Source organism: Furipterus horrens, unplaced genomic scaffold (assembly GCF_987537825.1).
Source record: "Furipterus horrens unplaced genomic scaffold, mFurHor1.1.pri manual_scaffold_10, whole genome shotgun sequence".
Taxonomy (NCBI): Eukaryota; Metazoa; Chordata; class Mammalia; order Chiroptera; family Furipteridae; genus Furipterus; species Furipterus horrens.
Window position 1 is genome coordinate 17,965,325 of NW_028327180.1, and position 27,196 is coordinate 17,992,520.

The 27,196-nt window shown below is 42.1% G+C and overlaps 2 protein-coding genes across 5 annotated transcripts in view; one reads left to right on the top strand and one right to left on the bottom strand.

Annotated features, from left to right (window-relative positions):
- Nucleotides 1-25,111, bottom strand: part of SH3D19 (SH3 domain containing 19) — a 131,074-nt gene extending 105,963 nt beyond the window's left edge. For 2 of the 4 annotated variants that reach the window (XM_090288232.1, XM_090288230.1), the window contains exon 1: nucleotides 24,780-25,111. In XM_090288232.1, coding sequence (XP_090144358.1) covers nucleotides 24,780-24,882 — 103 coding nt within the window. In that variant the 5' untranslated portion in view covers nucleotides 24,883-25,111. The remainder of the gene's footprint in view (nucleotides 1-24,779) is intronic. The other 2 variants (XM_090288233.1, XM_090288237.1) reach the window with 2 other exon arrangements.
- On the top strand, nucleotides 5,440-12,501 carry PRSS48 (serine protease 48). The gene is given in 8 exon segments (XM_090288982.1): nucleotides 5,440-5,482; nucleotides 6,377-6,421; nucleotides 6,589-6,751; nucleotides 8,902-9,167; nucleotides 9,870-10,039; nucleotides 12,072-12,230; nucleotides 12,233-12,343; nucleotides 12,346-12,501. Coding segments are annotated over 8 exon segments (1,113 nt in total).
- Nucleotides 25,112-27,196: the final 2,085 nt, after the last annotated feature.

The following is a 27,196-nucleotide window of genomic DNA, read 5'->3' on the forward strand; positions in this document are numbered from 1 at the left end:
GGATGGAGCTCAGAGCAAGATCAGTCCCAGTGGAGAAGGCAAACTCGGGCAAGGGAAACTACAGACTCGCCAATAACGCAATGAGCTGGGGAGCCGAAGAATGTTGTCTCTGATTGTGCAGGGCTTGGCCCCGACATCATGGATGCCAAGTATATGGACTAGTTCAAGGATTTTGGTTAATGGAACTAAAAGATGGACTAAAGTTTCTTGTCCAAGTTCAAGAATAAAGACAAGACTGGATCCGTAAATAGAGAGCATACGTGTCTGTTGCTGCAAGGTGACAGAGCAGGCAGAAGTCAGGGCCTGCTACACATGTGCTAGAGAAACCAATTATTCCTTAGGAGACTGTTTTATAAGGCAACTGAATCATTTTCCAATATAACAGATTATTCTGATGGGCTGAATTTAAAAAATAAGACAATGAAATTCATTTGCCCTTCCTGGAAATACAGATAAAAAGCTACAAAACTTAAAAAACTACCATTGTCCCTGTTTTATTCTCAGAGTGCTCAAGAGAAGATCATAACCTTGAAGTGGCATCCTTGCTTTACAGCAGTGGTTCTCAACCAGGGGACATTTGGCAATGTCTGGAGACATTTCTGGTTGTCACAACTGGGGGTGGGTGGTACTTCCAGTTATTTAGTAAATTAAGTCCAGAGATGCTGCTTAACATCCTACAATGCACAGGACAGCCCCCCCCCACAACAATCAATCATCTGGTCCAAAATGTCAACAGTGCCAAGATGGAGAAACCCTGGTCCACAGGCACTGTCAAAATCAATCGAAGCTATCACCAAGGTGACCTGTTTGCCCAAAATTAGGTAATACTTAACACTGGCAGAGAAATACAAGTAGCCTATGATTTCACTCATACGTGGGATCTAATGAACAAAATAGGAATAGACTCATAAATAGAGGGGTTGCAAGGCTGGGTAAAAAAAGGTGAAAGGATTAAGAAAACAAAAATGAAAACAAAAAATCTTATAGACACAGACAACACTATGGTGATTACCAGAGGGAAAAGGGGTGGGCAGAGGTAGAAGAGGGTAAAGGGGGGATAAATAGTGATAGAAGTAATCTTGACTTGGAGTGGTAAACACACAATACAAAATACAGATTATCTATTATAAAACTGTACGCCTGAAATCTATATAGTTTTTAAAAATAAAACTGGAATGTTAGTACAACAACAACAGTAACAAAAACAGCAGCTACTATTTATTGTTGCATGCTTAAATAAGCCAAATCCAAGCTAGGTACTTGCCCTAGATTTCATTTAACTCTTACAAAAATCTTGTGTGGTATCATCACTCCCGTTTTATAAAGATGGAAAGGTTGTAACTTAGCCACAGCCACGTGGCAAATACAAAAGCTCTTACAACCAACACCATACTGCCACTTCTCAAAGCAACAGTTATCGGTGTCGTCGTCGTCGTCGTCGGCAGCCGTCCGTCTCGAGAGACGATGGCGTAGCTTCCTGAGAGTCTATCTGCACCGCCGAGAATGGCTGTGCAGTCCGATTCGGGAGTGACAATCCCTGCCGCACTTGGTACAGGTGAAGGCAGATGGCCGTTGTTGCTGCTGTTGACGCTGCTTCCGCCTCGATCTTTTCTGGGCCGCCTCCTCGTTGCGCGCAGCCTCTGCACGTGACGTACCTTGCCTGACCGCGAGCCTCCAGGCTAGGCGGTCGTCTGCTTGAACTTCCCATGTGTTGAGATTGATGGAGCATTGTGTCATGTCCTTTTTGCAGATGTCTTTGAACCGCAGTTTTGGGCGCCCTGTCATCCTCTTGCCTTCTGCTAGCTCGCCGTAGAGGAGGTCTTTGGGGATACGGCCTGCATCCATTCTTTTGACATGGCCGAGCCACCTGAGGCGTCTCTCGCTAAGAACTGCATGCAAACTGCTCATGTTGGCTCGCTTCAGCACCTCGGTGTTGGGGACCTTATCCTGCCAGGCGACATGCAGGACGCGTCGCAGGCACCTCATGTGGAAGCTGTTGAGTTTCCTTTCGTGCCTTGCGTAGGTGGTCCACGTCTCGCTGCCATAGAGGAGAGTGCTGAGTACGCAGGCTTGGTAGATGCGCAGTCTGGTTTTCTCAGTGAAGTTATCGGTGTAGAGCAGGGGTATTTACAGATAACTTTAATCATAACAGAGTAACGATCTGAGAACAAAAAACCTGAAGAAGACCTGATGACAGAGCATGAGGAGGGCAGAGAAAGCTGTTAAGAACTGTCTTCAGGAAAGTCTATGGAGGGGCCATTAAATACCTGCTCTCGCTTCCAACAACTTGGCACGTTCTCATCTCAGCAGAAGCAAGGACGCAGTAAAATGGCATACCCAATGTGTTTCATGATTGTTAAACCAAAATAAGAAAGTATCTGCAGAGGAATAATGGCAACAGTAACAAAAATAAATAAAGATAAATAGGTAAATAAGCAATGCGTAATTTGTTATATCTATAAAGAATCTTTGAGATGAACAGCTAATGTAATTCCTTCATGTTCCAATAGTAAAACACAGGACTTGGGGGAAAGGTGACTTACTGAAGGTCACACAGCCATCCCCATGAAGATGACAGAGTAGCACTGTGGGCTGAAAACCACAGGAGATTTCTCCAATATGATAAAAGAGGTTAGCTTAGACTTAGAAAGGACTCATAGGCTACTACTCTCTCTTTAAAAATGGACATTTTCTTATATAACTCAATGCCATTCTCATATCTATCAAGATTAACAATAATTCCTTCATACCATCTAATACCCAGTTCATTATCAGATTTTCTTGCTTGTATCAGAATGTCTATTAAAGTTGCTTTGTTATAGCATGATCCAAACAAGGGACACACAAACACACTTGTCTCTTAAGTTTCTTTTCATCTAGAGGAGTTTCCCTCCCTTTTTACTCTCACTTCATTGACTCACTATAGAAACCAGGTCAGTTATTTTATAAAATATCTCACATTCTGGATTGACTGTTAATTTCCTTGTGTTGTAATTTAACTTACTCCTTTATTCCTGTATTTGCTGCATGTAGCAGAACCTTGATAAGAGTCGAGTTTCATCTTTTTTGACAAGAATACTTCATCGGATATTGCTTCATACTATGTCACATCAGGAGGCACATGTCTACCTTAACCTACTTTTCATGGTGCGAAGATTGACCACAGGGTTCAAATAGTAATGCCATGTTCATCTAAAGCTTTCAACTACAGATAATCCTCTCATCCCAACCATGGTTATTAGCTGGAGTTCTTCCCTCATCAACTAAACCATTTTGTTACTCTGAACTATAGTTGGACAGAAAAAGCAAGATAACTATTTAATTCTTTCCTTTTACTTTCAATTTCAGAGTAAGAAGCTGGTGTCTTAGTTACTTTCAATAAAGTTTATTTTCAACTAAATTGGAACCAAAACCAAAAAAACATTTTTATAAAAGTTAAACAAAAGGGAAAATAGATTCCATGAACCATCCAATGTAAAGAGTATTGATCAGTGACCGATTTATCCAGAGATACAGAAGTGCAAAGATCTAGGACAAGCACAGACCCTCAAAGGAAGAGTGCCTAGTCAAATGTTTTTCCTTTAAGAAGTAAACAAAAGACGTCTCCAGAGCTTTGGTGTCTTTGCAAAATGACTACCTTTACTCCAAACATGACTTGAAGGCAAATCTCAAGATGAGTTCTGACTTTTTTAAAAGCTTTACTTAAATAAGGTGACTAAATAGTTCAAATGGCCTGTGAATACTCTAAGTTAATTGAAATATCCACAGACGTGAACCTATATCCTCACAGCTCTGGTCTCCTTCCATGGTCATCAGGCCTGTCCTACGAAAGCTCCAGATGTCCTAGTTACTCAGTTCTCCTTATTGTTCCATAGATACCTGTATCCCTTTGCTGGGAATGCCGTAGCAAAGTACCACAGACAGGTTGCTTAACCACCAAAACCTTATTTCCTCAGTTACAGAGGTGAGAGGTCTGAGATCAGGGTGTCAAGAGGGTTAGTTCCTCCTGAAGGACACGAGAGAAGAATCTATTCCAGGCTTCCTTAGTCTATGGGTAGCCAATTTTTTCCCCTGTATGAGTCTACATCCAATTTTTCTCTTATAAGAACAACGTTGATGTCAGATTATGTCCCTCCCTAACGACCTCATTTTACTTTAATTACCTCTTTAAAAACAATCGCCAAATATGGTCACATTCTGAGGTACTGGGGGTTAGGACTTCAACATTATGAATTTCGGGGAAACACATTTCAGCCCATAACAATATCTTTAAAATAATCCTCTTTTTGTTTAAGCTGGTTTAAGGGAGTCTCTGTCACTTGTCACTGAATAAACCTGACCAAAACAGCTCCATTTTCTGGTCTTCTATTATTTTTTAATTATTCATGTGTATCTTTCAAACCTCCCAATATTTTAAGCCAGAAGAGAACAATACTATGCTAATAATATGTTTCAAAAGTCCACCGAATTCTGCCTCCACAGACCCAGGACCCTACAAACACTTGGCACAGAGAACAAGGCACGGAGAATAATTCTGCGGCAGGCGCCGCTGCAGCACCCAGATCCTGCTTCTGGGCTGAAGCATCCTTCTCGCAGCGACCAGGAGGGTTGGCTGCCGAGAGCTCCCCGCCAAGTCCGATCCCAAGATTTGCCAAGAGAGCCTCCTCACTCAAGGTGACGCCCCTCCTTGGAGGCAGCCTGCACCCAATCATGCAGAAGTCCGAGTGCCCAGCCTTCTTGCCTCGGTTCGGGATGTCTTTGAAGGGCCACCCCAGCTTCAGAAAAACTTGTGGGATGGGCTGAGGCCTCTACTGCAAATGCAATCCTGTTCGACTCCCGCAGCCCGATCCTACTTCCAACCCACCTGGAGGTGTGGACTCTGGTTCACTACCCAATAAACTTCTTGCATACAACTCTCTCTGCCTTATAAGTCCTTTTCTAACATGTAGTATCTTCTACCGCTCACACTGTAACGAAGATAAGAACAAAAAATAAGAAAAAATTAGCCAGGTGCTGGGTTGATGTCCTCTTTTTCTTTTCTTGCTTTTTAAGAATTCTGTCCATCGCCCATTCCCTTGCCAGAGAAAAGGGTCCTACTGCTTCCCGCGCCCGCCAGCTACGGCGACCACCCCTCCCCCACCCGGAAGACGCCCTGCACTTCCTGCACAGCAGGGGGCGGGCCCAGGGGCGGCCCTTCTCCCCTCCCCCTTGCCCCCTCCCTCTCCCCCCCATCCCCCACCTCCTGGTCCCGCCGCTGCACTCCTCAGGTCTGATCCTTTCAGTGCCTGGCCCTGAGTGAAAATCACAGGAGAGAAAGCGATGACACAGAGGAATCCATCCAGGAGAAGCTGGTCCCGCCTCGCTTCCGCTTCCGCTTCCGGCGCCCACCTGGGAGCCTGAGTCCACGAAGCAGGAAGCGCTGATTCTGAGGACAGGAACATGGGCCCCGCTGGCTGCGTCTTCCTGCTGTCCCTTGTGCTGGGTGAGCCCCCGAGGTGGGCTGGGGAGGGGAGGAGGGGTTTGGGGCTCCAGCAGTTACCGTTTAGAATAAGATGACACATCACCCATGGGATCTGACCTAGAATAGTGAGCCTTGAGAAAGTCCTGAGAGGATACTATATGCCGGGCAGCTTCCCAAGTATCTCAGGGATCGTAGGAAACAACAGAGATCCCTGCCTTCATGGGGCTTACAGTCAATGCACATAATGAATATGTAAATTATGAGGGACATCTAGAGCGCAGGGACAAGAGGTGTGCTGTAATTTTAAACAGGGTAGGCAAGGAGGGTATCATTAAGAGGGAGTCTTCTGAGCAACGACGTGAAGCAGCTGAGTGATTTGGCTAAGAGGATCAAGAAGAGAATTTCAAGCAGAGGGAACTGGAAGTGCAAACGCTGTTCGGGAATTTCAGGCATAAGCTTGTTCTTTTATTTTCCTGGCCACCGGTGATTTAAAAGCAGGCTAGGCCGAGAGTAGCCGAAAGATAACAGGTGGCAAAAAGGAAAGATACACAAATACTGCAAAATGCTAATTCAGTTAAAGAAAACAGGACAAAAGGAAACAGCCTATAAACCTCGAAAGCACATGAAGGCCTCATTGTATTTACAACCTAACATCTTGATACACCTAACATCTTGATAATTACTGATGACAACCTTGAATCACCAAGGAAAAATTAAGTTATGTTCTATGTATGCTGCTAAAGAAGGCAGGTAAGTATGTAATAATTATCAAGATTTCCCACAAATGGGTAAACATTTATAAAAAGTTTGCCTTTGATACCAATCTGAGAAATTTAAATATGTGGAGAGCCTCTCTGGTCAGTGGATTTAGATATTGTGTTATTATATATTAATGATACCCTGTGTCTGTCTTAGGGTCTTGCTCATGCTCTTCTTTCAAAGAGAAAGATCCGCAGGCAGGTGAGTGGTCTCCAACTGGGCCCAAAACACCTGGTTTTGGAACTGGAATAGGATGGCATTTCGAGCGAGGGAGGAAGCAGGTCCTAGGAATGGGATTTGGGGGCTGATGAGAAGACAGGGACAACAGGACCCTCAGACCCCCATTTCCCTCTCTCCTCTTTCTCTAGTGTGTGGACGACCTGCATACTCAGACCGTATTGTGGGTGGCCAGGATGCTCCCGCGGGGCGCTGGCCTTGGCAGGTCGGCCTGCACTTCGGCCTGGCTCAGGTCTGCGGAGGGTGCCTCATCAGCGACAGGTGGATCCTGACCGCGGCGCACTGCGTACAATGGTGAGTTCTAGCTAATAATGGCTGGCACACAGACAGGGTCTCAGCAAATGTTTGAATGATTTCATGAATGAACCAACAGACTAATGAAAGTGGTTAAGATGGGGAAGCAGAAAAGCCTAGATCACCTTGGACTAGGGACAGGACACAGAGGTAGAAAAAAAAAAGAAATAATGAAAATAGGCACTGTATTAGAAACTTTTATTTTTGCCAGATTACTTCCTAAGCATGTCAGGGAGTTCTGTCTTAAGCTTTTGGGGGGTCGTAAACTCACAATCTGAGCTTTCTCACAGAAATGCTATGAGGGAAGCAAGGTGCCATGTAGTGAGTAGCCTAGGGAGAGGCCCGTGTAAAACTAATGTTTTTAGCCAATAGCTAGTGAAGACATGAAGCCTGCCAACATAAGTGAGTGTGGAAACAGCCTCCCTGGGGGGAACCTTGAGATGACTGCAGCCCCATGAAAGACCGTGAGCCAGAGGTACCCAGAAGAGTCACACCTGATTCCTGACCCACAGAAACTCTGAGATAAGTGTATGTTTTAACCCTCTAAGCTTGTGTGGTAACTTGTTATTCAACAATAGATAACTAATATATACAGAAATCAAAACAATGGGACTTTTCAATAACAACACTGAAAGCTCAAAGACTAGAGAGAAATAACTAAAAGACTGAGAGAAAATTATTTCCAACCTAGAAGTCTAACCATATACAAACTATCAACTAAGTTTGGGACAGAAAAAAGACATTTTCAAATATATAAAACAGCAAAAAGAGTAGCTTTCATGCACATTTTCTCAGGAAGCCACAGGAAAATGTGCTTCAACAAATAAAGGGGGAGCCCTGGCTGGTGTGGCTTAGTGGATTGGATGCCAGCCTGTGAACCAAAGGGTCACTGGTTCAATTCCCAGTCAGGGCACATGCCTGGGTTGTGGGCTAGGTCCCCAGTTGGGGGCACGCAGGAGGCAACCGATCAGTGTATCTCTCACACATCGATATTTTTCTCCCTCTCTTTCTCCCTCCCTTCCCTTCTCTCTAAAAATAAAAAATCGTTAAAAAAAAATAAAGGGGGAGAAAACGGAGACAAAACAGGGAAACATGAGATCCAGAAAAAGGGGGATATAACATAAAAGAGAATCCCAGGAAAATGATAAAGAAAACCGCCAAGATTGGAATTGGAGCAAGAGGGCAAATGGCTAAAAAAAAAAGAAAAAAAAGCTATTGTTAAAATGCCTGATGATTTTAACATACTGAGAGATTTACACTTCTGGCTTAGAGTTTGGGGGATAAATGACAACTTAATAATAGGTAATTAGAAAACAATACAAAGACATGAGACCTCATTATTAACTCAAGGACAAGCAAAAATTTGTATAAGAAATGTATTCACAGGACCCAATATCATCCAGTAGTGAATACGTTTACAGAGTCACAATAACATACACATTAAATACTGATCTAACAAAAAGTTATAATATTTGGTTAGAAGGATGGTGAAAAGGAAGTGGGAGGTTGGCAGTGATTATTAGCTTAATCCTGACCTTTCAAAACAGGAATACAATATTCTAAAAAAAATTAATAGCAATAAATAGTTTCTTGAAAATACCAAGGAAAATACTAAAAGACATAGCTAGAATTGAAAGTGATTGCCTTTGGACAAGTGTAAATTGAGGGTATTAGAGCAGAGATTAATTAATTAATACATTACATCTTATCAAGCTACTTGACATTTTAAAAATATATATTGCTGATGATACGTCACTTTAAATTACTATTTAGAAATAAGGCTCTAGTTCTCAGAAATCAACACTGGCAATAAAAAAGACCAATAACTATTAAGCATACAGGTGATGGCTGAAACCACAGAGAATGGGAGAGGTGAACAAGAGAAGCAGGGAGAAAATGCAAGACAAAAGGTTGGCCATAAGCATACAAGAGGAGACCATAGAAACAGTAAAGAACAACAAAAAATAGTAGTCAGGAAGGGCAGGAAGGAGAAAAAAAGCAGACAAAACCACCCTAGTCCAAGCTGGAAGCAGCCAGGTTAATTCCCAGTCTGTTAACCCTCCTTTCTTACAGCCTTACTGCTTGCTGCACCCAAGCAGCTTGTTCTGACCCAGCTGTAACAGATATGCTCCCCTTTCTCTTCCCTGTAGGACCTGGATTCCTTGGTTATATACTGTGTCGCTGGGATCACTCCAAGTAAGCTATCCAAATGACGCTGTGTATCATCATGTGTCCCAAATCATTTTCCATCCCAAATCCCAAGATATAACTGCAGACATCGCCTTACTGAAACTGGTCACCAGAGTTACCTTCACTTCTTCCATCCTGCCCATCTGCCTGCCCAATACCACACAGCAGGTGAAAATTCCTGGCTCTTGCTGGGTGACTGGATGGGGAAAAGTTAAGGGAGATGAAGGTGAGACTGGGCTGTTTCATATGTCACCCTCTTGTACCGACCCATTCCAGAATGTTCATATTCTAGACACATCATTACTAAGGCAAATACTTTTCAACAAAACCAGATCAACCTGTTGATATTATCTATGTCTTCAAATAAAATGTCTTTTGACATTTGTATGTTTATTTACTCTTATATCCTGACTAGAGTCTAGCTGTAGCTCCAAGAGTAGATACTAACAATATAAACACGTAATTACCTGTCTGAAACAGAGGATAACAAACCTGATTTAATGTTTCTCTGGAGAGAGTATAGTGTTTTTTTAATGTTTTTAGAGTGTTGTGTCACCTCTTTCCCAGGATGGAGTAAAGACAAGACAGAAAATGATCTGGGGGCAGGAAAGTGATAAAGGAAAAAGTTTTAGAATACGCACATCTTTTCTTAAAACATATCTGAATTTCTCTTTATTTGGAACATTAGGAATACTCCACATTAGCACATGAAAAAAAAAAAAAAAAAACTCAAAACAAATAGCGTAATGTTGAATTATCCATTGTTTTAGATTAACTGGCAAAAACATTCTTCCACTAGCACATACAACTGGAAAGTGATTATTTTCTGCTTTTGGATTCCCATTCAGAAATTTTGTACATCATGACTGAATGCTGCCCCTGCACCTTTCCTGATTGCTTTTCCTTTCATTCCTGTCTGTCTCTACAGGTCTTGACTATACTTCCACCCTCCAGGAAGTAGAAATACCCGTCATTGACCGCCAAAGTTGTGAATATATCTACAACCCAATCAGCTTCGTATTGCCAAACTTAGAGCCAGTGATCAAGAAAGACACGATTTGTGCTGGTGATATTCATAAAAAGAAGGACAGCTGCAAGGTCAGGGTCTGCTGTTGAAATTTTTTAACATTAAGGTCTTAATGCGGATCCAGGTATTCTTATCTGAAAACAACAGTAGATTAGGAATCAGGATACAAGGGTTCTGACAGTAATTCTTGTATTACCCTGGACAAGTACTTAACTTCTATCTATGAATTTAATCTCTTCAACTGCTGACCTACAGCAATGGGTTTTTACAAACTCATAAATTCTAGATATATTAGGAGGTTGAATAGAACTGCCAACTTTTTAAATTTTTTGAAGTAATAACATTTCACTCTACATTTAAAAGATGTCATTCCATTGTCTCCTGATCATAACTGTCTGATGGAAAATCAGCCATCATTTGTGTCTTCCTCCATTGAGCATGACAAGTTGTCTTTGGTCTGGTTGCTTTCAATTTTCCTTCATATTTGATTGTCAGAAGTTTGATTGTGATGTGCTCAGTATGATTTTCTTTGTATTTATCCTATTTGGGATTTGTTGAGTTTCTGGCTTTTTTGATCTTTTATCTCTCATCAAAATTTGAAAAATTTTTATTCATGACTTCTTCCAATATTATGCTGCCTCATTTCTTTCTTTTCCTCCTCTGGTTGTAAGTTACATTTTTTGATATTTTCACACAAGTCCCTGAATCTGTTCATTTTATTTTTCTCTTTTTCTGTTCTTCAGGATACTCTAAATTAATCCATATTCAAAATCACTGTCTCTTTCTCCTGTCATCTATATTTTTCTGTTAAGCTCACCTAGTGAAATTTTTCAGATATTTTATGTTTTAGTTCTAGTATGACCAGTTTTATTTTTTCTCTCTTTCTCGCACACATATACACACACACTTTTCTATATATCTCTATCAAGATTTCCTACCTGTATATTTATTATTTGCAAATCAAACAACGAGGCATGGCTTCACATTCACTAGAATGGCTACAATCAAGATAGGTAATGACAAGAGTTAACAAGGATGTGGGAAAATTGCAACTTTCATACACCTAGTGGGAATGTGAAGTGGGTGCGTTATAAAATTCTCTAGTAGTTCCTCAAAAGGTTAAATACAGAGTTACCACATGTCCCAGGAATTCTACTCCTAGGTATACACATAAGAGAAATAATAACATATATCTATATAAAACTTGAACATAAATCTTCATAACAGTATTACTCATAATAGCCAAAAAATGAAACAACCCAAAATGCCCATCAACTGATGACTAGATAAACAAAATGTACTGTGTCCATATACTGGGATATCATTCAGCCATTAAAAGAAATGGAGTATAATACATGCTACGACATAGATGAACCTTGAAAAGAGTATGCTTACTGAAAGAAGCCTGACACAAAAGGTTACATATATTATTCTATTTATACAAAATGTCCAGATTATACAAATTCATAAGACAGAAAGTAGATTACTGGTTGGCCTAGGACTGGAGGGGTGGGAGGAAGTGAGGGTGACTGCTAATGTGTATGGGGTTCCTTTTGGAGGTGATGAAAATGTTCTAAAATGCAATGTGGTGATGGCTGAGCAACACTGTGAATATACTAAAAAGCTTGTACACTTTATATAGGTGAATTGTATAGTATGTGAATTGTAACAATAAGGCTGCTACAGAAAGGAAAAGCCAGACTGAAAGACATATCACCAACTACTTACTATCACTGCCATTTATATAAGAAAGGATTATTTTGACACTATAAAGGCTATAAGAACCTAAGAACATAAAAATAAGGGCAGTTCAGTCAACTGAATAACTTTAGTGAAAAAAACACTTCACATTAATTTCTCATCACAAGAGTATTTTGAAACTATTGATATAAAGATTTAACTAAGATCTCTGCCAGTTTCAAATTCTATGATTCTGGAATTCCCATGATCTCCCCGTAATACAGTGGAAAGTCCAGCCTCCTCTAGAGTTCTGCCGATCCATTGGCTCCACTGCCCCATTCTAAGGAATCCTCCATCTCTTATAACCACTCTTCTTATTCATGGTCTTTTTCACTATGCTCATAACCTTTCTCTCTTCTGTAGGGTGATTCTGGAGGGCCTCTGTCATGTCATATCGATGGTGTGTGGACCCTGATAGGACTGGTAAGCTGGGGATCAGAATGTGGTGGATCTCTTCCTGGAGTCTACACCAATGTGATCTACTATCAAAAATGGATTGAAGCCATTATTTCAAGAGCTGATGTTTGGGGGCCTACAATCTGGACTTATCTGACTTCCTGTTCCCTATTTTACTGTTTTCTCTGGCTCTTCTGAGACAACCCCCACCACTGCCTACCTTTGGGCCTAACGTCTTACCAGGAGAGTAGGCAGCAAAGCTGAAGTCATTGGCCAAGTACAGGATTGGGGAGGGAATGCATGGAGAATAAGCCCCATGGGCAGAGAACTCACTGGAGAGTCATTGGAGACTCTGGATAACTTCATTAAAATAATTAGATATAATTCTGATTCTTGATTTGTCAGAATGTTTCAGTGGTTGGAATGTGAACAGCTGAGAAATTAGGTGGCCACTTCTGAGCATGGCATTCTTTGTCCCTGACTATGCATCTTGCAAGGCAAGAAAAATGACTTCTATGAATAAGTATTTATGAAAACAAATTAAATGGCTACTGGAGAAGCAGGCAGGAAAAAAAAGTATCTGTGAAGGCAAAAGGTAAGGACATCAAGGAATAAAATTAAGGGTTTACTTCCTGCCCATGGGCTGCATTATGGGCTTCTTATATTTCTTATGTCCTCTACTACTGTGTGCTTTCCCTCTGTAGCAAAAGGTCTAATTAAAAAATGCACTTATGGTCCTGGCTGGTGTGGCTCAGTGGATTGAGTGCTGGCCTGCAAACCGAAGGGTCACCGGGTCGATGTGCCCAGTTAGGGCACATGCCTGGCTTGCGGGCTAGTTCCCCAGTTGGGGGCACACGAGAGGCAACCATACATTGAGGTTTCTTTCCCTCTCTCTCTCCCTTCCTTCCCCTCTCTCTAAAAATAAATACAGTAGTCCCTCGCCATATCACAGTTCACTTATCGCGGCCTAACTATATCACGGGATTTTAAAAAATATTATATTTAATTATTTATCACGGATTTTTTGCTATATCACAGGATTTTGTGGTACTGTATACATATGTTGTTAAAGTGATGTAAGTTTAAGACTGTAGAATAAATGTAAGGTTCCTACTTCGCAGGGGGCGGGGGTCTAGAACGTAATAACCACGATAAGTGAGGGAATACTGTAATCAAATCTTAAAAAAAAAGAAAAGAAAAAAGAAATACACTTATGTAGTTCAAGCTCTGGAATTTTCAGAAAGTTTTACTCTTTGAAATACCAATGGAAACCCATTGCCAATAATGGATTAATGCCATGATCACAAGAACTAAAGTCTTAGTTTTAATAATCTGGGCCAATCTAGGTTCTTTGATACAAATTCTTTAGTAAAGTATAAATATTTATAAGGAAAAGATTATATTCTCTACTTAACTGGCATGCTTCTTATACTATTCCTTATACTAAACCTGGCACAGTGTCTTAAACTAGTAGGTTTTCAAGTATCAATTAAATAAAATGATGAAGAAAGAAAAGAATAGTTCAGCCCATTCTCTCCAACCATAAGGAACAAAGGAGAGAAAAGAGTACACAAAGCAAGTAAATTGAAAGGTTTCTGAAGGCAAGAATCCAAGCTAAGCAAGCTCTAGGATGAAACAGAGGGCAAAGCAAAATGGCAGGTGAGAGAAAAGAACAAGAGAAAGAAAGGAGGGGCAGGAGAGAGGGAAGACGAAAATGAAGAATCGAAGACCAACAAATAGGAGGAGAAAGCCCACAAATCTATGAGTCAAGAGGACATAAAGAAGGTCAAAAACAAAAACAAACTAAGCAAACAACCAGAACAGGAACAGAATCATAGGTAGGGGGATCATTTGGAGGGTTCTCCAGCTGGGAAGGGGGAGAAATAGGGAAATGGTGCAGGGACCAAGAAGCATAATCGGTTGGTACAAAATAGACAGGAGGAAGTTAAGAATAATATAGGAAAGGGTGAAGCCAAATAACTTATATGCACGACCCATGAACATGGACTAAGGGGGGTGGGATTGCTAGAGAGAGGGGGGGGGTACTGGGAAGAGAGGAGCAAAGGGCAAAAAAAAAAAAAAATTGGGACTATTGTAACAACATAATCAATAAAATAAACTTAAAAAATAAAAATAAAAAAAATTTTAAAGGAAGAAGAAGGTCAAGAAAGCCAAATACTTCCACCTACCATTCCTCTAGACCTTAGGAAGAAACTGTCCCACAGCATGGGGGCTGGTAAAATTTTTCTCCTGAAACTTAAAACCTTTGGAGGGACAAGTCCATTCAAATGGAAAGAAGGAGATATTGAAAGAAGAGGACCACATGACTTCACTGTCCTGACCACTACTGGTTGGATGTATCAGGAGCACCTGACTTAACAGCTGCCCAGAAGGGATGAGGCCATTGACCTAACAGATGTGCGTACTTAATACCTGACAGCCCAACAGATCCCTTATCCTGGGAAGTCTAAACATCAGCAGGCATTCAACATTATTACATGCCCACTAAATCTGTAGTAATATGTTATAGCAGCAATAGAAAACTAATATATACATGTTAAATTTCAGATTCCTATCAGATATTCAAGTAGAGATGCTGAGTAGGCAGTCTGGAGCTCAGAGAGGGCTGGAGTAGAGAAATAAAATCCTAAGAATCTGTTTTGAATTATGGATCCTCATCTCCACATCACTCAAACCCCACATCTCAAAAAAGTACTGATGCACACACACATTTTTTCTTAATTTCAAGATGTTCAAGAATCCCTATATTCCGAGGACCTCCATAAGTAATCACAAGGCAGCCTGTGCTAACGCTAATAAGACCGCTGCCTCCCTACGGAGGAGAAAACCAAGTAACTTTTTCATTTTTAAAAACAATCTTAAAGTTGTTTTCCCAATTCTACTTATTAAAAAAAATATCAAAATGTTACAGAAATATCTAACACAGAAAGTTCAAATCCCCATGCAACTGTCTGTTCATATTGCTTACCCTATACACTCCTCATGCTTAAGGATGTGTCAATATGCCTCTGACTCCTTTTTAAATGTTTATACAGATGTATAGGTTTTTTTAAACCTGCCTTTTTAAATTGAGCTTGCTTTTTAAAATTAACTTATAACAACAGAAAGCTGTGGTTACAACTGCAAAGCTCCAGAGTTGAGAGACATTTGATTCCTTTTATTAAAAATTCCATATAACAAGGCTAGATAAAAAGAAAGAATAGCAGTTGGATGATCAAAGAAAGTTTGTGTCAATGGATTTTAAATAATGAAAACATTTGGGCCTTAAAAATTAAAATTCTTAGAGCTTTTTCAAAGGCAAGAATTTGGGTTTTAGAAGAAACCGCCTATCCCCCCTGAGTTCAGTGAAGCTATTTTTATTTCTGAAACACAGAGCTAACATGAAAGGAGATACAGTATTCCCTCACTTATCGCAAGTATTACATTCTAGACACCCCCCCTCCCCGCAACGGGTGAAAATCTGCGAAGTAGGAACCTTACATTTATTTTAGTATTTATATATATTTTAAGGCTCTATAAACCCTTCCCACACACTTATAAACCGTTCCCAGTCCCTTATTAACCTTTCCCACTCCCTTATTAACCTTTTCCACACTTTTATAAACACTACTTACGTTCTTAAACATATTCTACATTCATAAACATATGTAACTTTAACAACATACATATACAGTACCGCAAAATCCCATGATATAGGGAAAAATCTGCGATAAATAATTAAATATAATATTTTTTTAAGTCCTGCGATGCAGTGAGGCCACGATAAGTGAACCGCGATATAGAGAGGGACTACTGTAGTACTTTTTTTAAATTGATTTGTTTCATATTCTTATTGTTCAAAGCTGCAGAGTTGGTACCATAATGAAAAATACATTAGCTCACTTAAAAGAGGCCCAATAAACTAGTTCCAAAATGCGTACGTTTTAAACTTCTAAGAAAACTGGCCACAGCTAAAGTAAAACAGAACCGGTGTCAGTCTACCTTCTTTGGCGCTCACGTGGCTTGGCCAAGCTCTTCTAAGAAGTAACAATGCACTGATCAAGACAGAGGCATCCTATGTTGGACCATGGTCAAGAGGGAACACAGTCAGCTTTGCACAGTAGTTTTCATAAAGTGTTTGAGTCTCTACAAGTGAAAAACAGCTACCAAATACTGTGTCAGTTCAAAAACTATGCTCTAGAAAAAAATCTTTCTAGAAAAAGGTTATATTTTTAGGCCTTGAAAGTCGTCGTCGTCGTCGGCAGCCGTCCGTCTCGAGAGACGATGGTGTAGCTCCTTAAGAGTCTATCTGCACCGCCGAGAATGGCTGTGCAGTCCAACTCGGGAGTGACACGGTATCTGTCTCCTCCCGTGTTGAATCGACATCTTGCGATGACGCTGGAGTGTCCTCTCCAGTGAAGCTGAAGCTACAGAGCCTGGGCAGGGTGATATGGAGGGTCTGCTGTTGCCCATGCAGCAGACCCCCCCTCTCTTCGCAGCTGAAGGATCCAAGGGAAAGACGGAGTCAATACAGCTTGGCTTCAGGTGCGCCGCAGGAGTTGCCGGTGTTGACTACAACGTCAAACTGCCTTAGGGACTCCGGCTCCGGATTTTCTGTCGGGGTTTACTCCCTTAGCCTTTCCCCTGAAGAGGTATGCCGCAAGGCAGCGGAGGTTTTTTGGAGTCAGAGTTTTCCTTCTCTGATGTGCCCTGACTGGAAGATCGAACCAGCGACACTTAGCTCGCAGGCCGACGCTCAATCCACTGAGCCAAACCAGCCAGGGCAAAGGCCTTGAAAGTAAACTAAGCATAACAGGATAGACTTGGGAATTCCCAGAAAAAAAGAAAAAGAAAAAAAGGTGAAAGGCGATGTTAAGATATTTGAGCTTTAAGGTTTGAATGCAGGGGAATAACATGGTCAGTTTGCATTTTAGAAATGTCACTCTGGTGTTTGTGTAGAAAATGGATTACAGAGAAGCAAGTTAAGAGGTAGAAAAGCTAGTTAGAAATCTGTTGCAAAAAAGCAGCATCGCCTGGAGTTTGTCAGAAATGCAGAATCTCAGGCTCCACCCCAACCTACTAAATCAGGGTCTGCATTTTTATAAGCTCTCCAGGTGATTTGTAGGCATATTAAAGTTTAAAAAGTACTGTTTGTTTATAGGGGTGCCATTGCTACAGAAACGTGAGAAATTCCAAACCATGTTATCAAGTTGAACACCTCAAGAAAAACAGGAACAGAACAGCATAAAAGAGCAAATGTTTGTGATATTAGGCATTTCACATTATTAAGCTTCTAATTAAGAGTAATATTCAGAGGAACTAGTATAAGTGACCCATGGACATGGACAACGGGGTGGGGATTGGGTGGGTGAAGGGGGGGAAGCAATGGGGGAAAATGTGGGACAACTGTAATAGAAAATAAATTTTTTTTAAGAGTAATATTCAAATGCAAGTCTGCATATTTTAAAACCTGCAATACCTCTCATTCCAAATGAATTCCAACTACAAATCACACCCTTCACTGAGTTATACCTCAGCTGAGCAACACAAATCTACCTTGTAATCTCCAGAAAGCTCCAGTTACCTCCACTGAGCTAGTAGTGTGTATGTTGAGAGAGAGTCCTCGTGAGGAAATAAACAGGGGTGGAGCGACAAAACAAGAAGGGATCATTTACATGGGTGACCCTTCTTGTGTGTGAACACCTCCGTACCAGTTTCAAAGGACTATCTGGAAATGGCAATATTTAATGCCAGAAAAAAACTCATTATACATACGCCGTGCAAACATTTTCTTCTATGCCCTTGTTCTTGGCCCCCTCTCAGAGAAAAAGCATTCAGCTCTCCTCCAGTAAAGCGATTCCTTGATTAATGTATCTTCAGGAAACAACACTCTGGGACAGGGAAGGCAGCCATGTTGAAAATAAAGGAACTCTGAATCCTAAGCAGCAGCCCTGGCTTGCACTGTAGGGCTCATCAGCAACTGCGATTGTTCACTTGCTCATATGCATCAGCGTGGAGACAAAATCACCTCCCTTCACAGCTTCTATTTATTTAGTCCCTGGGAAGTATTCAAACCTGGCACTAGGTAAAATGACAAAAACAGAAAACTGTTTTCAGATTCTGTAGGGTTCCTTTTCAGTACATCACACATGAGAACTTGAAGTTTACAACCATGTGCCCCATAATAAAGTTGCAGAGCAGTTAGAGAATAAGTCCCATTCAAAAGATGCAAATAAAGGCAGGGGTGGGTGTGTGGGGGAGAGTGATTTGCCCAAGGAGACATTATAATAAAATACAAAATAACAATAAGAATCTAAGTATCCTGAGGGAATCTTATGTTAACAAAATGCATTACAGCCTGGTGGTAATGAGAGAGAAACAAGATCAAGTTTGAATTCCCATCACTTAGAAAGTGCATTCAGGGCCTAGTTATAGAGACCTAGGATATCAATGGCTTGAACAAGACAAGAGCTTTTTTTTCCTTCTATTTTCCTCAAATAAAGGAGGAGGCCAGCAATCAAAAGCTCAGATGATGGCTCTATTATCTTGGAAACTGAGATTTTGTCTACTTTTCTGCTCCACCATTCTCAGGGCATGGATGGATTCCATCTTCAAGGTGACCTCAGGGCCCAGAGGAGCTGCTGTGAACTACACAGCCTTGTTCCTGGTAGAATGGGGAAGGAAGATGATCAAGGCAAAAGGATATTCTGTGCAGGTGAGTCCTCTTTAAAGAACTTCCCTAGAAACCCCACCCAGTAACTTCTATTTGCATCTCCTTAGCAGGCTGGCAGAAGCAGTTTTATAGGGGAGCAAACTGCCACCGACAGCCACACAGGGCTTCACTGACTCAGGAGGACGAAGGGAATGAATACTGGACAGGCAACTAAGAGTCTCTGTCTCAGAATCCTGTTGTGTCACTTGCTAGCTGTATGACCCCAAGTAGGTTATTTACTCCCTCTAGGCCTCAGGCTCATCTGTAAAAATGAAGGGCATCATCACATAGCTTGAGAGCTGGGAAAAAATACATGTAAAACAATTAGGATACTACTTGGCACCCAGGTACAATAAATATTAACTCATGATTATCTAATTATCTTAGTCCAGTGCTTTTCCAAATTCTTCTATTTTAACTTCCTCTCTATTTCCACAATTGGAAAGTTCATGTTAATCCTCTTTGTACACCTGTTGATACTCTAGTGTGAATGAGTTTTAGTCACAGGTCACCTCAATTGGACAGATATGTGAAAATGATGTAGTCAGAGCTGCCATCCCAGAGGAAATACCTTGCACATCTTACTTCTCAAAACTGGAATATTTAAACTGGGCTAAAGAATCTCTGAACTGGCCCAAAGAATCTCTGAACTGGCCCAAAGCAATGCTGTGTCCCCAAGAAATGCTTGCAAAGCTAACAGGAAAGCAGGCATTCTGACTACCAGATTAAAAATTAAAGACATTCTTTAGAATTAGCACTATGCATAGCTAAAGAATAACTTAGCTTATTTGCACCTACAGAAATTCCATCTTTGACTTAACATCAATGGAAATCCCTTCCTGCTATTCATGTAATTACCCCCCCCCTTTTCTCATAAAACCCCTCACTTTTACTTCATAATCAGAACACTATTTGGGTTTCTGCCTGCATCAGTACTTCACAAATAGCTGTTTTGGGGGGAATCTCAAATAAACACTGTTGCCTCTCACTTTTGGACTTTTACCCTTAGGTTAACAACATAAATAAATACTAATAACATTATAGGCATTTACTGTGTGCCTAGTCATGTTCTAAGGGTATTATATATACTAACTTATTTAATCTTTGAGCCCTACATAACTGGTTTTATTAATATCCTCATTTTACAAATAAAGAATGGATGCACGAAGAGGTTAGGTAATTGGTCCCAGGTCACACAGAAGAGATGATCCAAGAAGTGAACCAAGACAGTCTGGTTCTCTTATGCTAAACTCCAGTGGATAGTCACCAGGGACTACTTTATATACGTAGCTCCTTTAAAATGTATTAGTCTTACTTTCCCTAATTCTGTTACATGTTCTTTAAAAGCAGGGAGACTAATTTATATATCCCTTTATATTCCCTGTACTTTCTCCACCATTGTGCATTCCTTATATTGACAGGGATAAAAGAACTCAGTGGGTACATGATTTTTAAACATGTAAATATATCTATCGTTGCCATGGTACTTACAATAACTTTCTCAAAATAAATTAGACAACTCTGGAATTCTAGTAACAAAAACAGGAAGATGGTGGCCCAGAAGAAGAAGTAATGCAGTTTCCAAAAACTAACTTCTTAGCACCACAAACTTTGGGCCATATGTTATATGAAGCAACTCAAAGAAACTATAGTTTATGACTTGAAACACACAATAGAGGTAACTGAGGTGCAGTTATACCTAACTGTGCTATTTTTAAAAGATTTTATTTATTTATTTTTAGAGAGGGGAAGAGAGGGAGAAATGGAGAGAAACATCAATGTGTGGTTGCCTCTCGCACACCCCCATCTGGGGACCTGGCTCGCAACCTACACGTGTCCTGACTGGGAATAGAACCAGTGACCCTTTGGTTTGCAGGTTGGCACTCAAACCACTGAGCAACACCAGCCAGGGCTAACTGTGGTACTTTAGAGTAAGTCTTCAATATTTCTGAGTTTCAATTTACTTATCTTTAACATGGGAATGATAAAATTTAACCTCTTTCCTCTCAGGGCTTTAAGAATCAAGTTAAATTAGGCTGTGAGAGCCCTTCCTAAGCAGGAAAAAAACAGATGTAAAGTATTTCTAAATCTATAACAAGGAACATGTAGGTATGAACATGTAAGGCATTAATAGCAACTGTTATTAATAGCCAGTGGGATGGTTTAGAAAAACATGAACTTTCAGGTCAGACAGATCTGTATTCAGGTTCCCATTCCACCATTTACTAGCTGAGGGATCTTGGGAAAATTGCTTACATATTTCTAAGCCTCAGTCTTTTTGATTATAAAATGGAGCAAATAATACCTACCAAACAGGGTTATAACATATAAGAAGCACTGGTTCATAGTGAACACAACAAATTTTATTCTGTGCCCTTATACTGACAATATTAGTTATTTTACTCAAAACACATCAGAGAAGTTATATTAGTTCTTCCAGGGTTTACCATAAACACATCAACATACAGAAAGAACACATTTCTTTAATATTTATTAAACTCTATTTTTAATGCCTACCACTCTTCTCGGTGATAATGGAGGACCTAGAATTTTATGTTTCCAGCCCTGATGATCAGTCAGAAATTCTCCGGCCCAGATATCAGTCTGATGAAACCTATGCCACCTCTCTTCAAAGGTTACAAAACTTTTAGGAGATACAGGAGAACATCTTCATGACCCCGGAGTAGGGGACAGTGAAGTGAGGAGGGACACCATAAGTACACCTACATTAAAATTAAGAATTTCCACATCAAAAGAGACCATAAAGAAAATTTCAAAAATAAGCCACAGAGTGGAAGATATTTGCAATACACACAATCAAAAAAAGTTGAAATTCTTGTGTAAAGAACTCCAACAAACCCTCCCCTCCACACCCCCACTATTATTAGGGATTTCTGGACCCAAGGGTAGGTAGGACGACGACCATGTCCAGCTTGAAGCAGCTAGAGGAGCTTGAGACCTTCGCCCATTGTCCTTTACAAGATTACAAAGGGTCTTAATATCTGAGAGGGAGGGATAGTTATTTTTTACGAACCATGGGTATGGACTTGGGGGGGGGGGTTGCTGGGGGAGGGAGATGCTGGGTGGAGGGGAGTAAAGGGGAGAAAATTGGAACTATTGTAACAATAAAATCAATAAAGAAAAGCTGGGGGAAAAAAAAGAACTCCAACAAATCAATTAAACATGATAGACAAAAAATGTGATAGGTATATTTATACAATGAAAATAAACTACAGCTGCATGTAACAATAGGGGTAAATCTTACCAACTTACTACTGAGTGAAAAAAGCATGACATTAAAGAATACATACAGGATGATTCCACCCATGAACCTGTAAAATATATAAAACTAAACAATGTTGTATAGGGATGCATATGTTATATACATATGCATACAGGTAAAACTGTATAGAAGAACAAGATAATAGTTTTAAAAAGAAAGGACTCAGTCTGCTTCTAGGTTACTGACACTATTCCTTCCTGACTTGGGCACAGGTTACAAGAATTTTACAGGCCTACTCTTTTATGGAGCGTTATTCACTTTATCGTGCCTCACAGGTGCTGCATTAAAGGAAGGACCCTCCACCTGGAAAAAAATGACTCACTTCATTGTGGTGGTCTGAACCAAACCTGCAATATCTCCGACGTATGCCTGTAGTTTATAATTTATAGGTTTTGTATGATATTCTGAACAGACATTGCAAAAATAACCAAATACACTTCCACCACCAATACGAAAGTCAGCAGGGACAGGAGTTCAGACTCCCTCAAGTCCCTAAACCCTAAATCTATGGTGTCAAGCTACAGTGAAATCAAAGAGAAAGAAAATCTTTAGATTGTAAAACAGTGAGGGAAGAAGGGAGTGACGAGAACAGGAAAGGTGAAAGACTGGAAAGAAACATTACGAAGAAGAAAGATTAGGCCTCGGGGTCAGTTCATACTCTCACTTGGTGAGAACAACATGCAGCACAGACTGAAGGAATGAATGCCCAAGCTTGGTAAGGAATGCGACAGTGTCTGAAAAACACAGTAACTAATGAGGGGACAGAGCAGCACAGCTTGTATAGAAATGTAAACTTAAATAACGAATCCCAAAAGAAAGAAGACCAGTGATTGCAAGTTTAACCCACTAGCTACTCTTTAATACCTCTGCTTCTCACCCCTTAATGGAGACAGGGTACGTTAAATGGTTAGAAACTGCAAACATCCATTTCCACGTCATGTCTCAGCAAAATACTGTCAGAGAGAAAAGCCTCTCTGCCAGCCTTGGGGAATTAAGGAACCAGTAAAAACAAGTTACAAAAACACCACTTCCACTAGCCTTGCATATGTGCTGCGGAAGCGAGCACTCCACTAGCCTTGGAATAAATACACATGTTGCAACCAAATGATAAATATATACTTGGATCATATCTAGTTTGACCTCCAGTCTAGAGAGCTCTTCACATGTGGTACAGTCCCTTCTTAGAGAGTGAAACTTTTTGCTGAAAGTACCAGGACTCCACAATAGCCTACACTGTTTAAATCAGTAATTGAATGGAGGTATGTCTTTGTAAAATTTTTTTCATTGTATTCTTGCAAAAAATAATTACTCATTTCATATTATAGCATGAGGTCACTTTCAAAACAGATGGTGTCCAATGCGTTATTGATTAAAAAAAAATCCTAATGAGCCCTGGCTGGTGTAGCTCAGTGGATTGAGTACTGGCCTGTGAACCAAAGTGCGTCGCTGGTTCGAATCCCAGCCAGGGCACACGCCTGGGTTGCTGGCCAGGTTCCCCATTGGGGGGGTGTGAAAGGCAGCCACACATTCATGTTTCTCTCCCTCTATTTCTAGCTCCCTTCCCTTTTTTCTAAAAATAAATAAATAAAATATATTGTTTTTTTATCCTAGTAATGGGCATAGGGAATTATTTTTAAGGTTCCAAGATCCTACCAAGGACATCGAGTTGACCATTTCTTCCTACTACACTCAAATTCTTTTCTTTCATTCTGTTTTCTTCCTTCCACTTACTCCCCATAGACCTATTAACTTCTCTTAATTCTCCAACTTCCTCTTAGGCTGAGGGAGACTCATGGAAAAGCTTGTCCATGACTTGATAGAATACTCACTATATTTCACTTCCTAAAGAGGCTATAATGAATCGTTCTCCTCTCTCTCATTTCTCTACCTCCCTTTTGTAGTCAATTCCCTGGGTTTGTTCCCTCTTATCAGATAACTGGCTATCCAGTTGGAACCAAAGGCCAAATAATTCCTATTATGTTTGATTGAAAAGCTGCTGGGAAGAGAGCAGGGGTGTCGCTCTATACTCACTCACTGTTACACTTGAGCGACAAACTATTGATCGGTGCCGGCTTTGTGCCTCCCAAAATACCTGATCATAAAAGTAACTTTAGGCCCAGAAACGACTCTCAGTCCAAATGAATTGCCTTTGGAATGCTATATTCTGGCCGGGGGTGGGGGTCGGGGCTCACAAAATAACTCTAAAACAAGTCGTGTAGGAAACTGGTGAGCTCCGGAGGTGTAGCAAGCAGGAAGGAAAGTCATGGGTCCAAAGTTCAGAGACACCGAAACCACACTAGACTATTAATTAGCACGTGGGTCCACCTGGTCGCAGCAGCCCAGGCAAACCTATCCGGAGGAGTGTCATCCTCCACGGGTCTCTGACTCATCCGAGATAAGTAATCACCTGGGCCACCAGCTCCAGCCACCAGCTCCCGGATTTAGTGTGCGCTTGGAAAATTTGTACTTTGGCTCCTGGGCCCTAGCGGGTGGAGTTCAATGTGAATTTCCTCGGGCTCCGCCCAAAAGTGAGGACGAGGATGGAAAAGCCACTCTCGGAGAGGTGCGGGTCCCATCGGGGTGGGTGCAGAAGCCGCTGTATTCCAGGGGGGCACCTGCGTGCCCCGGAGCGCCCAGCCCTCGCTCCCGCATCCTCCCTCGCGCTCCCCGCGCCCCTCACCTGCGGCCGGGTGGCCCGAGAGCGCACGGCCCCGGGCGCGGCGCGAGCCCCCGAGCTCCCGCAGCTCTTCCTCCTCGTCGTCCCACCGCCGACCCTCAGCCATGGGCGAGGCGCTGAGACGCAGCTGCGGGACAGCGGACCAGCTCCGGGTGCCCCCACGCCAGCACCCTCGGGGCCTGCAAGGCGGCCCCGGGGAAGAAGCGGCAGCAGCGGCCCCGGAGGCTGCAGGATCTGCTACCTCGGCGGGCTCCACCTGCAGCTGGCGGGGGAGCGGCCTGGCATAGGCCGAGCCGGTTTCCCCGCCTCCGCCTCCTCCTCCTGCTCCCTGCGCGCACCCGGCCTCTTTCTCCCTGCTTTCCCTCTTTCACTCTTCCCCCTTCCTCCTTCCCTTCCCCGCCCCACGGACTTGGAGCCAGGGACCCTGCGGGCTCGGCCGCGCCTCCTGTGGGAGGGGTTACCGGCCACTGAGCACCCCCCACCCCCAACACACGGGCACACACACACAGCCACATGCGCTGGAAACAAACGTACACAAAATAAATAAATGGGTGGGGGGAGGCGGCCTGGCCTCTTCCTGCCCTTTCACAGGATTCCGGTGTCAACAGGAAACCCATTTGCCAGACACTTAAACAAAAAGAGGAGGAGGAACCTGCCCCTAGCGGGACTGGGACAGATGGGACAGCTGGGAGGCGCTGAACTTGGGAACACACTTCTTGGCTGGGAGTTTGGTAGAGACTGCGCAATTTTTTTTTTTTTCCTGTTCTTTTCGCCCTTTAAAATCGAGCTTCGCCAGGGTACAGTGGATTTTTAGGACAATGAAGCTACGCATGGAATGTGCAAGGTCAAGAGTGAACCCCAATGTAAAGTGGACTTTGGGTGATTACGATGTGTCCTGTAGGTTCTTCAGTTGTGGAATGTGCCACTGGGGTGGGAGGTGTTGGTAATGGGTGAGGCGGTGCCTGTGTGGGGCCGTGGTTATAGGGGAAATCTCAGTCTTCAGCTCAATTTTTCTGTGAACTTGAGACTGTTATAAAATATGAAGTCTGTATTTTTCAAAATTCGTGTTTAAAGATAGGGCCACAATCCCCACCAGAAAATGTACTTAAGAGCCCCAACCCTGATTTGGTGAAGTGGCAGGAACCCCGGCTGTGGAGTCAGAAACTGTCTTTTGAAGTACTTAGCAGAAGAGGCCTAACCGTGTGAAAGTTTTTGGATGCGGAAGAACGTTTCAAGAATGTTATTGTGTATCGATGTAGCAGATTTTAGGTTCAGCACTTGCACGCAGAGAGGGGGAGATTCTGGAATCTCAAAAAAGAATACCCAAGCAACAGACAGGAACACTGCCTGGACTTGAACGGGCAGAACACACTCCCTGAAGGGATGAACAAGCCATGCCCTCACCATCTTGCTCTATTTCTGCGAGATTGTGAGAGATCCTAATGTTCAGCGTGTGAGTAAGCGAGACAGAAAGGGAGAAGAGGGTCACTGGAAATAGAATTGCCTGCTTTACCTGAGTGCTCTTTCTTTGCTTTTCAGTAGTGATTGTCACCGCCTAAGAAAATCTTTCTTCTTTTAGGCAGTATTGAGGTCAGTTCCACAAGTGAAAACTTTATTAACTGCTAAGCTGTTAAATAAGCAGACATCTGGAGATCTTGAAATAAAACTAGAAAAGAAAAAGGTCCTAAACTTTTAGGGTTATTTTCAGTGTCTGGGTTCACTATAAGTGAAAGCATATTTGTCACTTAACCTTCAAGGATGACTGATCACTTGGAGGCTCCTACCCTGACTGTGAGGCAGCCCCACTCTGAGAAATCACCCGGAGACCACTGAGGGACCAGGCAACGGGTTTATTGAGGTAAAAGGGGGAAAGGGGTGGAGGGGAGAGGCAACTACCAGACCGACTCAAGGGCCCATAGGAGCAGAGGAATGGGGACTCCTGGTCCTCCTTGTTGGCCCCTAGGAGTCCCACCTGCACTTCTGCAGGCACCTTTCTTATCCTTGTCAACCACACATTTCAGTGAGGGTGAGGTTCGGTCGGCAGCCATCCGTCTCGAGAGACGATGGTGTAGCTTCTTAAGAGTCTATCTGCACCGCCGAGAATGGTTGTGCAGTCCGACTCAGTCCGACTCGGGAGTGACACGGTATCTGTCTCCTCCCGTGTTGAATCGACATCTTGCGATGACGCTGGAGTGTCCTCTCCAGTGAAGCTGAAGCTACAGAGCCTGGGCAGGGTGATATGGAGGGTCTGCTGTTGCCCATGCAGCAGACCCCCCTCTCTTCGCAGCTGAAGGGTCCAAGGGAAAGACGGAGTCAATACAGCTTGGCTTCAGGTGCGCCGCAGGAGTTGCCGGTGTTGACTACAACGTCAAACCGCCTTAGGGACTCCGGCTCCGGATTTTCTGTCGGGGTTTACTCCC